Source organism: Equus przewalskii, chromosome 15 (assembly GCF_037783145.1).
Source record: "Equus przewalskii isolate Varuska chromosome 15, EquPr2, whole genome shotgun sequence".
In the NCBI taxonomy this organism is placed as follows: domain Eukaryota; kingdom Metazoa; phylum Chordata; class Mammalia; order Perissodactyla; family Equidae; genus Equus; species Equus przewalskii.
Window position 1 is genome coordinate 49,763,699 of NC_091845.1, and position 12,882 is coordinate 49,776,580.

At 43.0% G+C, this 12,882-nt stretch overlaps 1 protein-coding gene across 3 annotated transcripts in view; it reads left to right on the forward strand.

Annotated features, from left to right (window-relative positions):
- The window catches only part of TRANK1 (tetratricopeptide repeat and ankyrin repeat containing 1), a 98,850-nt gene that overhangs the window by 30,773 nt on the left and 55,195 nt on the right, over positions 1-12,882 (forward strand). For all 3 annotated transcript variants that reach the window (XM_070577329.1, XM_070577330.1, XM_070577331.1), the window contains 5 exons: positions 1,736-1,886; positions 4,059-4,177; positions 6,643-6,726; positions 6,968-7,106; positions 8,978-9,115. In XM_070577329.1, the coding sequence (XP_070433430.1) occupies positions 1,736-1,886; positions 4,059-4,177; positions 6,643-6,726; positions 6,968-7,106; positions 8,978-9,115 (631 nt within the window). The remainder of the gene's footprint in view (positions 1-1,735; positions 1,887-4,058; positions 4,178-6,642; positions 6,727-6,967; positions 7,107-8,977; positions 9,116-12,882) is intronic.

Genomic DNA, 12,882 nt, shown 5'->3' on the forward strand with positions numbered 1-12,882 from the left:
GAGGGTTTGCCTGCATCCCTGAGGCGGCAGCTGTGGCTGTGGCCCCAGGGTCTGAGGGGGTCCTGGATGATGCTCCCAGATTCTTCCTTAAGTGGCCAAACTTGTAGCAGCCCCTCACAGCCCAACAACCAGGACCACTCCCCCATTCTTACCTGGAGGTCCTGGGGGTCTTCCTCCTCCATTCTTTCTCCCTGCCCCAAATGTCCTCTGTAGGGGAGGAAGAAAAACCTTTTCCTCTACCCTATTTTGGTTCAGTGGCCAGGGCCCTGCAATTAAACTGATGAGAAAAATTAACAAGAGAAAAGCGTAGAAATTTTATCTGATGTTAATTTTTATGTGGCGCAGGGGCCTTCCTAGAAAAGAAGTGAAGACCCTAAAGAAGCAGGTAGGCCTGAGAGCTTATATGCCATTTTTAACAAAGAGCAATAAATGGTGGAGACGCAAAGACAAAGGGAAGGGTTTTTAGACTTCTAGGGCCTACAGACTGTGAGAAGGTAAATATATGGGGAAACTAATGGAAGATAAGGGGTATCTTAGCAGTTTGTCTGTGCTAGTCCATCTCAGTGCTGGCTTTCCATCTTCTTCATGGCCATAAAAATTCCCCGGGAGAGAGGATTTATGGCAGCCCTCATTTCTTAGAGTTTCTGCTTTTAGTCGGATAAGAGAAGCTCCGGGAAGGCGTCTTTCTGCATCTGTTGAATCTCAAATGCCTTCAGCTCAAAATAATCCTTACGCCAAAATGTCATTTTTTGGGGTGGCGTCTTCTGAGCCCCTCACCCCCCTTCAAAATAAGAGATGAAAGAAACTTACATCTGAGGAAGGCAAAGAAGTGAGGAATTCTGTAACAGCTTGCCTGGTTGGGGGAAAAAACACATTTTTCCCCCTTTTCTGATTCTTTGCTAAGGTTTTAGACTTTCAAGTGAAGGTTAAAACACGTCAATAAATAATCAGAGATTTGATGTTAAGTGGAATTTTCAAGTGCTTGCTTTTTATATGAACCCTGTTGGTGAACACCTTCTGTTGTCTTAGACAGAAATTATTTTGGTAGATTCTGATGCCAGTTTATTTAGATGATCAAAGTGGACAAGGCAGTAAGTATCATTTTGTTTCTACTCAAGACTCATACAGTTTGTAGACAGGCAAAACTGGACCACTTTCCTCTATTAATCATTGTAATTTTCCTCTCCCTACAGAAATCAAATTTTTTTTTGCCTCTGATGTATATTGCCTATAATGTGGAGCTTGGCTAATCTCAATGCTTGTCCTTACAATTGTTTCCCCTACATACCCAGTGGAAATTGTGTTTACTTTGATTGAAAGGGAGAGGGAACAACTTCTGTATTTTCATGACAATCTCACTCTTTTCTGGAACACTGCCGTCATGGGTGTTTTTCATTCCTCTTTTCTTGCCCAGGCTGTGATTTGAGGCGTGAATAAGTAAACTGCACATGTAAAATTGGAACCAGGCCCACCTCCTTCTCTCCATGTCATATGTCAGATTCTTTATAAGTCCTGGATTGAAAGTGATTATTTTCTTGGCAGTTAAAAAAGGATGGTAAAAATGTGTCACAGAATGTAGTGTGGAAATCCTGTATCCAGTGCTTGTTAGGAACCTGTGTTTATGTAGAAGTGAGACTCCTCGATTCCGTTTCTCCAAGTCGCCAATCTTGCTTTCCTTTCAGCAGCAGGTTAAAAGAGATGAATGTGCTACGGTTTTGGTTTTCTTCTGTTCCAGGGCTACTACCGAGCTGGGTATTCCTTGCTGCGGTTGCTCCAGCCTTATGAAGCCGCTCGCATGTTTTTTAAGGGTCTGCAGCTTCTGCAGGGCAACCAAGACCAGATCCAGGTTGCTGACTTCCTTGTGGGAATCTTCAACACCACGGACAGTAAGCCACAACTGGGGAAGCATTCTTTCTTTCTTCTTTTCTTTTTTTTAAGGTCCTTGTTAGTTTCCTTGGATGGCTCCTGGGGACTCTGGCTCCTGGGGACTCAGGCTCCTGGGGAGATCATTCTGGGGTGTTTCTTTGTGGCTGATGGTTGTAGTTTAAATCAAACTGATTTTCGCAATAGAAAGCCTTTTGGAAGCTTTGGTGGCACATGCCTTGTAAAAAACTAAGTCCTTTTGCACAAATCACTTAAAGCTTTCCTAATTTTGTTTCAGACTTAGTTTTCTGTGGTGCTATTCACAGAGCTTTCCCTACTTATACTACTTGTTTTATGTGACTTTTTGCTCTCTCCTGTGATTTTTTGTATGTATTTCTCAAATATGTCGAGAAAATATTCTTGTTTGCTATGAAAATAACGTGGAAGGGCTGATGGAGAGTCCTGTGAAAGCTGACAATAGGTGCTCAGTGTGGCGGCTGCGATACTCATGGCAGCAGAGGATGCGCACACTCGTCTGGGAGTGACACATGGGGGCCTTTTGCATGGCTCATTAGATTATCACTCTAATGACCTGGCTGTGAGATGGCTTTGTCCATGGGCTGGATTAGCCAAAACAGAAAACCATAAAGCACAATATAATATACTCCTTACCAGTGACAAAGGAGCTCTTTCTCTGGTTATCTTAGCGCAGTCTGAAATTCCACCGCTAATCAGGCCATTGTTCTCAAATATTGTGTTTGATCACATTTAAGATTGCACTGTTTCAAGATGTGCTGTTAATTTATGTTCTGCTATTGAGAGGAAACATCGATTGTAACACCTGTCCCTGTTCTAGAGATGTTAGAATGTGAAAAACGGCACATGTTAGAATTGCTGAAAAATGGTCTTTGGCTTTCAGAAGTGGGGAAATCACAACTGGCAATAGATTCAACTCTCATAGATCCAACTGTTCCCATTGCAATTGTGGGAAAGCAACTTCTGTGGCCTGTGGCTGGACTCCTACAGACTTTTGCAAGTTTGGCACAGAGTGGGGGTAAGAGCAGTATCAGGCAGTGAGTAGAAGGGGCCTAGAGGTGGGGACAGCCTGTCTCTTAGTCAGAGAAGCAGAAGGTCCCCAGACAGGTGCTGAAGGGTTGCAGCTCTCTAGTTAGCCTCTTGCTGTGACTGAAGCCGACTTTCCTTTCCTCTGAACCTGATGGCCTGGCCCGTTCTCTATACTTCCTTATTGTCTTGTCTGTGTCTTTTAAAAGTCACTGTTCTGTCAGAAGCCAGGGCAGAGCTATGGGAATTCCAAACAACTAATTCTTGGTGACTGCACCTTTAAGAAATCTGGATGGTTTCCCTTCTTGCCCCCATCCTGAGAGGGGGCAATTAACAGGACTTCTTGGGGTGACACATCCCTTATTTTGTAGGCAAAGCATTCCTGTTTGGAGGGTGAATGTCTGCTCATGGCCCAATTTCTAAATTTTGGAAAACAGATTTGTGGAAATTTAGTATCTTTTTGTACAATATATATTTGTTCTGGTATTTACTTATTTTTGGAAATTGATAACCCTCAAAGAGATGCCATGTTATTCTGGCACCTGACCCTTGAATGTTGTCATGCATGAGTTTGAGAAATGTGATTTGGAGGATCGTGAGATGCCATAGGCTGATGGGCCACTAAATGAGAAGAATGAGTATTGACTAAAAGAGTTGGTAGACCTGGTTTTTGTCATGAACCAACTGCATGATATGCCATGAAGCCTGACCTCGTTGTCATAGTTTCTCATCTGTTGGGTGAAAACAAAATTTGTTGTATCTTTCTTAAAGGAAGTAAAGTTTGTAACTTCCCTTAAGCTTGCATTTCTCCTCTGTAGATGGAAATAATAGGCACTGCCTTCTTGGTTTGTTTGAGGGATTAAATATAAACCCATATCAATGGGCTTGGCAAATAGAAAAGCTCAGTGAATGTCAGCTCACATTGATGCTGCCTAACTCTTAGGGGGTTGAGTTTACGGGCGCAGTTAAATGATTGCTACTTCAGTCAATTATATAGGACTTTGAAAATGCCTCCCTTTCTGATATCTTTAATTTACCATTTGTCTGTATGTGGTCTTGAGTGGAGGATCTTTTCCTAAATGTTCTATACTTTGCCCAAGTTAAAATTTCTAAACAATGGAACTTTCTTTCAGATGACCCCATTGTTTTGCAAAGTTTCTTGCCCTACTTTGACCATATTTTCACTACTGGATTCTCAGCAGAAGTATGGCAATCTGTAATAGAAAAGTTGGCAAAGAAAGGCTTGTGGCACGTAAGTAAAAGGAGATGGCTCTCTTGTGGGGAAAGTACATTCTTGATTAAATGATTTCTTTCTGCTGGCACCGGGGGATTGTAATTTATTATTTGTTTATCTTGATACCAAAGTAACTTTTTAGCTGTAAAGTCATTAAAAATGGAAAGTCGCTGAGATGTACTAGGCAGTTTCCATTCTTTTTTAAGTTAGCGAAATTACTGTTTGTGGCAACCTCATCCCTTGCTCTGTGTCTATGTTGTCTTCAAAGAAATGTAAAGACCACATGCTAATGGGTAATGTGGCATGAGGAAAATAAACAGTTGCATGCTCATCTTCATAATCTTTGGCATGCTGCCTTTGCTAGTGTGGGCCCAGATGACCTGCCTGTGCCTCTCGGACGGTTTCCGTATAGCTTTAAGGGACCCACAGGTAGCAGTGAGGCTGTAGGACCCAAACCCGGGGCGAGGAATCCATAGAATGGAGGAGCAGAGTGGACTACGGAGCCTGGCTTCAGTGGCACACTGAATTCAGTGTCTCCTTGAATCCTAATCTTTCACTTTCTATTTTGGGCTAATTACTACTCCTGAGCCTCATTTCCTCATTTGTAAGTTGCAGGATATAAACCTATTCCCTCAGGGTTTTGGTGAGGATTAGCAGTAATGGCCCAAGAGCACCTAATAGCAGCTAATGTTTATTGAGGGCTTACAATGTGCCAGGCACTGAGCTAAAGGAGTTTAATAATTCCTGGCATATGCTAAGTCTCCAGTGAATAGTAGCTGTCATTGACGATGGCTTGTAAGTGCTCATGAGGATGGGCTGGCCAAGGCTGGGAGTTTGGTTAGAAAGGGCCTGGTGGGCTTTCTAAAGCTGGGCAGTCCATAAAAGTCACCCAAACCAAGGGCAACCCATTAGGACTCTAGATCCAGGCAGGCCGAATGAGCTTAGAATACAGAATTCTTTTTTTTTTTTTTTTTTTGAGGAAGATTAGCCCTGAGCTAACTACTGCCAATCTTCCTCTTTTTGCTGAGGAAGACTGGCCCTCAGCTAACGTCCATGCCCATCTTCCTCTATTTTATATGTGTGACGCCTACCACAGCATGGCGTGCCAAGGGGTGCCATGTCCGCACCCAGGATCCGAACTGGTGAACCCTGGGCCGCCGAGAAGCGAAACGTGCAAATTTAACCACTGCGCCACCAGGCCGGCCCCCAGAATTCTTAAATTTTTGAAAAGGACATGGATTCCATTGGAAATCCAATGAAATCAATGGGACTCCTGTTGCATAAATGCACAATTATGGGTATAGTTTCGGGGGTACATAGGAAATCTTCTAAAGTCCAGCTATGGGTTTCCTGAAGCTTATCCCCACATTAAAAGGTCTTGAGAAGGCAGGCAGCCAAGGGAAGGCCCTGGAATCCAGCCCAAGTGGCAGGTCCAATATTGTATCAGCAGTGGAGCCTAGGTCATTTTCAAATATTGGAGACAGAAGCATCTTGTAAATAAAAGCCAGGCCAGCAATCAGGACTGTCAGAACTCTGAATGTGTTATCTGGGATTGAGTATGGTCAGTGGGGCCTGTTTAGGGTGAGCAGTTAAGAGTGGACATCAAATTGAAAGATACTGGAAGCAAGATGTGGTCACAGGGTGCTACATCCACTGGTAAGAGCACACATGGTGGGGGTTGGTTCTGAGGTCGGGCTTCCAGTCATGGCCCTACCAGAGCCTGGAGCGCTTACATCTGTGGTGTACCTGGATGATCTCAACAGGGACCTCTCAGGATGCGCTGTGTGACCTAGGAAAAGTTGCTTAGCCTCTCTGGGATTCAGTTTCTTTAGTGACTTTAGATAGAGTCAGTGGTTTAACAACTGGCTCTCTGAGAAAAAAAGTCCCGATGTGTAGCATTTGCCAATTTCTCTAGCGTAAATACTCTCACCGTGGTCAATTTCAAGCTCCTAACATGACTACAGGACTTGGAATTGGGAGAAGATGTGCACAGTTCCCTCTCACTAGCTGATAGGAGCTGACTTTAGCACACCACTTGACTGGGTCTAATGGACCCCAAATACTTGGGGTGATGAAACACTGATGTGCTGAAGAATTGATTGGGATGGGCTATTTCTAAAGCATTTCATTCTTCATCTGGCTAAGCTTTAATAAATTTGCAGGGAATTACTTTTTTGCTCCACTGCCTCTGTACTCTCTGCAATGCTGCTTGCCATTAGCTGCTCCTGTCCTCAGCAGCCTTTGAGGAAATGTGGAGAGCTTAGCTCTCAGCCCGAACAGGAAGTTGGCTAGACAGAGGGACTTTGATGATTATGGTCCAGGCTGTAAAGCTTGGCAAGTAGCTTAAAAAAAGAGACAGGGCTGGAGGGTGTTTGGTTTTCTTTTTGGTTTGTTGATTTTAAAGCTGAAGATAATTTTTGCTCTAATAACCTATATGGAGAACATTCTTATGCCATCTTTTTCTTTTTATCCTCTCTCCTCAGTCATTTCTACTTCTGTCAGTGAAAAAAGACCGACTACCCAGAAATATCCATGTCCCAGAGTTATCCCTGAAAAGTCTCTTTGAGGTAAGGTGGCTTCTTGAAACATATGGTTTCAAGTCAGGCCACTTCAGGCTTGTATTTGGGACCTTCCCCTTTCGCTGTCTCACCACACGTTTGTTATCTACAGTAACCTTAGCCCTGAGCCACAGCTAATCCAGGTTTTATCGATTCCAAAATTTATGGGTGAAGGGTTTGAAGTTTCATATTGATGTAGTGACTTCCATGATTCTTCCTGTGTGTATGTTGGTTTTTTTCTTTTTTTCAGAAATATGTCTTCATTGGACTTTATGAGAAGATGGAACAGGTGCCTCAGTTAGTCCAGTGGCTCATCTCCATTGGTGCAAATATTGAGACTATAGGCCCGTATCCGCTTCATGCCCTCATGCAACTCTGTATCCAAGCGAGTGAGTGTTCTTCCCATTATTCCTCCTCCGAGCTGCCCTTCCAGCTCTGAGCTCTGGGACTCTCCTGAGCTCAAGCGAAACCAGAATGTGGCCACTTGAATGTAAAATATTTAAATGATTTGATTATTCAAATGGATGACGGCAGCAGGGAAACAGCATCATTTGTATTTCTTCTGAGACCTGGTTGCTACAAGAGGCCCAAACTAAAAGGCTTCTGTGTTCCTAGACACATCCTGGCAGCAGGCTGGAGCCCTGGGACCCAAGGAGGAGACTTGGGACAGACAGCTTTTGCTGGGCAGAGCTCCCAGGAGGGCTGTGGAGTTTCCTCTTGCCTGCAGAGGCAGCTGTGGTCTTTTTCCCAGTTCATTTTCTCTCTAGCCCAGAGGGCCAACCGCTGTGAGCAGGGTGGGGGGTAGTTGGAGGGGTGGATCCCAAGGGAAACACTGGCTGTATAGCTGATAAAATTTGCTTATGGTTCTTTTAAAGGACTCCTATTTTCATAAAGTTCTTTTTTTTTTTATTAGTCTTCACCTGGCTATAGGATTTAAACTTTAAAATATTTTAATTTGATCATTAAAACACACGCACACACACACTTTAGATAGGAGCTTGTTTTTCTTTTCCAAGCATGTGTAGCATCATTGTTGGACAATTACCCAGACCATTTTAGAGCCAGAAGGGGACAAGAGAATTTGTCTAGATAGCTTCCTCTTCCAGGCTGTGTCATCTCTCTGGGAATGAGGGAGAGAGGGAGTGGCCAGGGGCTGGAGGACCTGGGGCCCGTCTTTGCTTTAGTCAGGTTGGCCCTGCTGTTATCCATTTCATGTATTGGAGAATCGATGAGAGGTTTTATTCTGACACAGGGATTGGTGGATAAAACATTTATTAGTAAAGTCTGATTAAAAGCAATCTAACCCAATCCTCTTAGTTTCAAAATTAGAAATCTGGAACCCAGAGAAGTGTGCCTCTGGTTAGGAAAATCATGATTCTTCGTTGTATCTACTCTTGAAGTTAGCTCCTCTGGTTACAGGCCGGTATTGATCAGATCAATCTTCAAGTTTATCCCTGATTAGTTTCTCAGAGGAAAACTCTGACATGGTGACAAATGATGTCCACAGAGTTGCCAGAAGTGTGATGCTTTCCTCCATCTCAGGAGCTACAGGGAAGGAGTCTGGAAAAAGAATTTAAAATATATGTTCTATTGATAGTAATGTAGTAGGATAATCTAATCAGACATGCTGACTTGATTACTGCCACGGGCGGTGTTGGTGCCTGGCCTAGATCGTTTTAGTCACCAGTGTCCCCATTCCACCTGCTGTGAGTACTGGTGGTTCCAGCAGAAAATTGCTCTTTGTCAACAGGCACCACTTTCCAGGGAGGGTCTCCCTCAACCTTGCCTCCCTCCCTTGGGGCATTCTGTAGCTCTTGACTGACGGTCAAGGGAGTATAAAAGGTCAGCCCCTGCCTCAAGTTGGGTCAATGCTGTGGTGCAGTTCATGGTCCAGAGCTCTCCATGGGATCAGGCTGAAGCCGACTCAGCTGAGACTGCATCCCTGCTTGCCTCCTTCCCCTGCCCAGCCCTGCTTCCCTCACTGTCTTTCTCCTGAGCTCCCTTTCAATAGATCACATGTACGAGAATCCTTGTCTCAGGCTCTGCTTCTAGGGACTCTGACTTAAGAGTATTATGAATAACTTTCTAAGACTCATCCTTTCAATTTACAAACTCCTGTGTCTCCCACACCTGTTTGTGGTGAGTGGCAGTGTATGTTGGATTCCCCATTTGGTTCCCTCAGCATGGTACACGTTGATTTGCTTTGCTGATTTTCTGTATATAGAAAATAACCTTAGCAACTCCTTTTAATTCCCTTCAGGGGAAAACCATCTTTTCAAGTGGTTAATGGACCACAAACCTGAGTGGAAAGGCCGCATCAACCAGAAGGATGCAGATGGCTGCACCGTCCTGCATCTTGTCGCAGCCCACTCCCACTCCCCAGGATACCCCATGAGGCGTAAGTAGCAATACCGTGCTGGGGGGTGTGCCATGGGCTAGATGATTTCAGGCATTAGAGAACCCACAAAACTGACCACTGTGTTTTACCTATTCCAACCTGTGACAGGCTCAAAGGGCTGAACTTTGCCTTGAATGAAATGTGATCGGGAGGGTAGGCTGGATGCAGAAAGGAGGTTGAGAGAAGGGTGAGAAGGAAGAATTACTGGGCTCCATGTACTCTTTGGGCTTTAAGTGGCTTCTGTGGGGTTGAATATCTCAAGTTCATGGGCTTCTGGCTGCATTTGTTCCCTCCCTCATCACATGCTTACAAAGTGCTTTCTTTTATGCCGAATCTGTGCTAGCCACCAGAGATGAATTGTGAACCAGACAGCAGATTGGCGCTTCATGGCACTTAGGAATCTGCCACAGGAATCGCATGCTCCCAATCCAGCCAGTGCCAGACAGGCCACGTGAAGGAGTGAGGCTGGCCATGCAAGGAAAAGCTGGTCTTTGATGCAGATGTATCTTGTTAGCCTGTGAAACAGGACACTGTGTAAACTCCCACACAGCACTCTGATGTTGCTCATTTTTTGGAAACCCTCAGACTTCTCCCTCTTTGGTTTCTGTTTTGGATGGAGACAAGTATAACTTTTCCATAACACAATTAGAGCAGCTGTGATGACAAGTGGTAGTGGACTCAGTCCCGGTGGAAGGGAGGTGACAGGGAACAATGGGGGCTTGTGCCTGATGTGGCTGCAGCCTGGTACTGACCATGGGAACCAGGTCGTGCTGCCTTCTTCTGATGGCCAGAGATGTTGAAAGCCTGGATTTCTTAAAAATATGAAAACTCATGATTAGAAAACGTTGGCTCAAAATTAAGGATGCCTGTGGACTAACAGCCCGAAGGCCTTGAGGTAGGGACCTCTGGTCTGGTGGGTCCTCCTAGGAAACTGCAGTTTTCTCTCCTCAGCCCATCCCAGGAAGAACCCAGTGAGGTTTGTGTCTCTAATGTCTTTCCTCACTTAACTGGGTCCCAGGAATCCATATCTGGGGAAAACAGAGAAAATGTGTCCAATGGATTTTTTTTTTTTGAGGAAGATAAGCCCTGAGCTAACATCTGCCCCCAATCCTCCTCTTTTTGCTGAGGAAGGCTGGCCCTGAGCTAACATCCGTGCCCATTTTCCTCTGCTTTATATGTGGGATGCCTGCCACAGCATGGCTTGCCAAGTGGTGCCATGTCCGCACCCGGGATCCGAACTGTGAACCCGGGTCCCCAAAGTGGAATGTGCGAACTCAACTGCTACGCCACCAGGCCGGCCCCCAGTGCATTTTTTTTTTTAGCTTTATTCATATACCCTATAATTCACCTATTTAAAGTGTGCTAGTCAATGCTTTTTAGTATATTTAGAGTTATGTAGCCATCATCACAATCAATTTTATCACATTTTCCTCATCCCCAAAACAAACTCTGTATCCCCTAGCAGTCACTCTCCATAGCCTCCTACCTCTGCAGCCCTAAGCAACCACTAATCTACTTTCTGTCTCTATGGACTTACCTATTCTGGACATTTTCATAGACATGGAATCATACGATATGTGGCCTTTTGTGACTGGCTTCTTTCACTGAGCGTAATGTTTTCAAGGTTCATCCTTGATGTAGCATCTATCAGTACTTAATTCCTTTTTATTACCAAATAATGTTCCATTGTATGGATATGCCACATTTTGTTTGTCCATTCATCACTTGATGGACATTTGAGTTGTTTCCACTTTTCGGCTATTGTGAATAATGCTGCTAAGAACGTTTGTGTATAAAGTTTTTGTGTTGGGATATATTTTCATTTTTCTCAGATAGTTACCTAGGAGTGGTATTGCTGGATTGTGTGGTAAATCTATGTTTAACCTTTTGAAGAACTGCCAGACTGTTTTTCCAAGTGGCTGCACCATTTTACGTTCCCACCAGCAAATCACAAGGGTTCCAGTTTTAATATATCCTTGCCAACACTTGTGATTATCTTCTTTTTGATGCCTTATGTATTTCAGTACCTTCTTAAAGATGGTGGTTTCCTGGCAAATGTTTGACAACTGAATTTTTAAAAAGAAAAGCCGTAAACTGTAGTGTTTTCCAGTTTCCTTGGTATAAATACTGCCACAATGAGTGATTTCAGGTTACCAAGGTGATGTCACTGAACGTGGAGCTGGGAAGTGTGCAACACAATATAATATAATTATATTGTATTTTCACCATACAGATACATATTAAGATAGATGTGAAGAAACCTCATCATAGATAATAGAAAAATGTAGTAAAATAATTAGGAAGTGATGATTTTTGTTTCTAATATAATTTATTGATTATAAGTTTAAATAATTTAGTTTTTAATAATTGCTGTGCTTATCAACTGGCTTACAATATTCCTGGATATTTGACAGTTGGTCCTTCTGGACTGGCGTAAGCTGGCTCCAGATACCACTGTGATAAAGCCATCATTAGCCTAGTAATTTATGGTTAAAGTGTGTACCTCCAGCCTTTGTACTCTCCTTACACATCCCCATTCTGAAAATCCCCAAGAAAAATATCATTCCAGATAGGACTCTCTAATTTGCAAAGAAACACATTCTCCAGGTCTCCTGAATTCCAGGTGGCTTGGGCAGTGTTTGGGTATTTTGTATGCCTGCTATGCTTTAGATACTGTGTGTATTGATAACTTGGCAAGCATTCCATTTCCCAGATTTAAACCAGCACCGTCCAATGCAAGTGTAATGATAGCCACATATACAATTTAAAATTTTACTCTTTCAAAAGAGTAAAACAAAATGAATGCAATTAATTTTAATAGTATATTTTATTTAACCCATCTATGCAAAATATTATCATTTCTTCCTGATTCATTGGAGTTTTTATCTTTTTCCAAATGGCTACCTATTTGTCTCAGCACCATTTATTTAAAAGTCTGTTGTGACCTCAGGAATTTGAGATGCTACTAATTCTGGACTTTCTGTTCTGTTATACTGGACTCTTTTCCTATCTATGTGTTATAGGCTTCTTTGAATCACCTTTTAAAAAACTAGTTTAAAAATTGAAAGTATGCTTCACACCAAGAAGGCTAAAATAAAAAGAGATGGACAGTAACAAGTATTGACAAGGATGTGGAAAAATTGAAACCCTTGTGCAGCGCTAGTAGGACTGAAAAATGGTGCATCTGCTTTGGTAAAAAGTCTACCAGTTACTCAAAAAGATCAACAGAGTTACCATACGACCCGGCAGGATTACTCCTGGGTATGCACCTAAGACAAATGAAAACATAGGTCAAAACAAAAACTTGTACGTGAATGTTCATAGCAGCATTATTCACAACGGCCAAAAAAGTAGAGACAACCCAAATCTCCCATCAACAGATGAATGGACAAACAAAATGTGATGTATCCATCCGATAGAATATTATTCAGCCTTGAAAAGGAGTGATACACATGCTACAACAGGGATGAACCTTGAAAATGTGCTGAGTGAAAGAAGCCAGACACAAAAGGTGCATGACTCCATTTATATGAAATGTCCAGAATAAGGAAATCTCTAGAGATAGAAAATAGATTATTGGTTGCCAGGAGCTGGGGAAGTTGGGAAAGGGGGAGTGTGTACTAATGCATGTAAGGTTTCTCTTTAGGGTGATGAAAATGTTCTGGAAATGATAGTGGTAATGATTGCATAGCTTCATAAATACACTAAAATTCACTGAATTGTATACTTTCAAGGGATTAATTTTATGGTATATGAACTGTATCTCA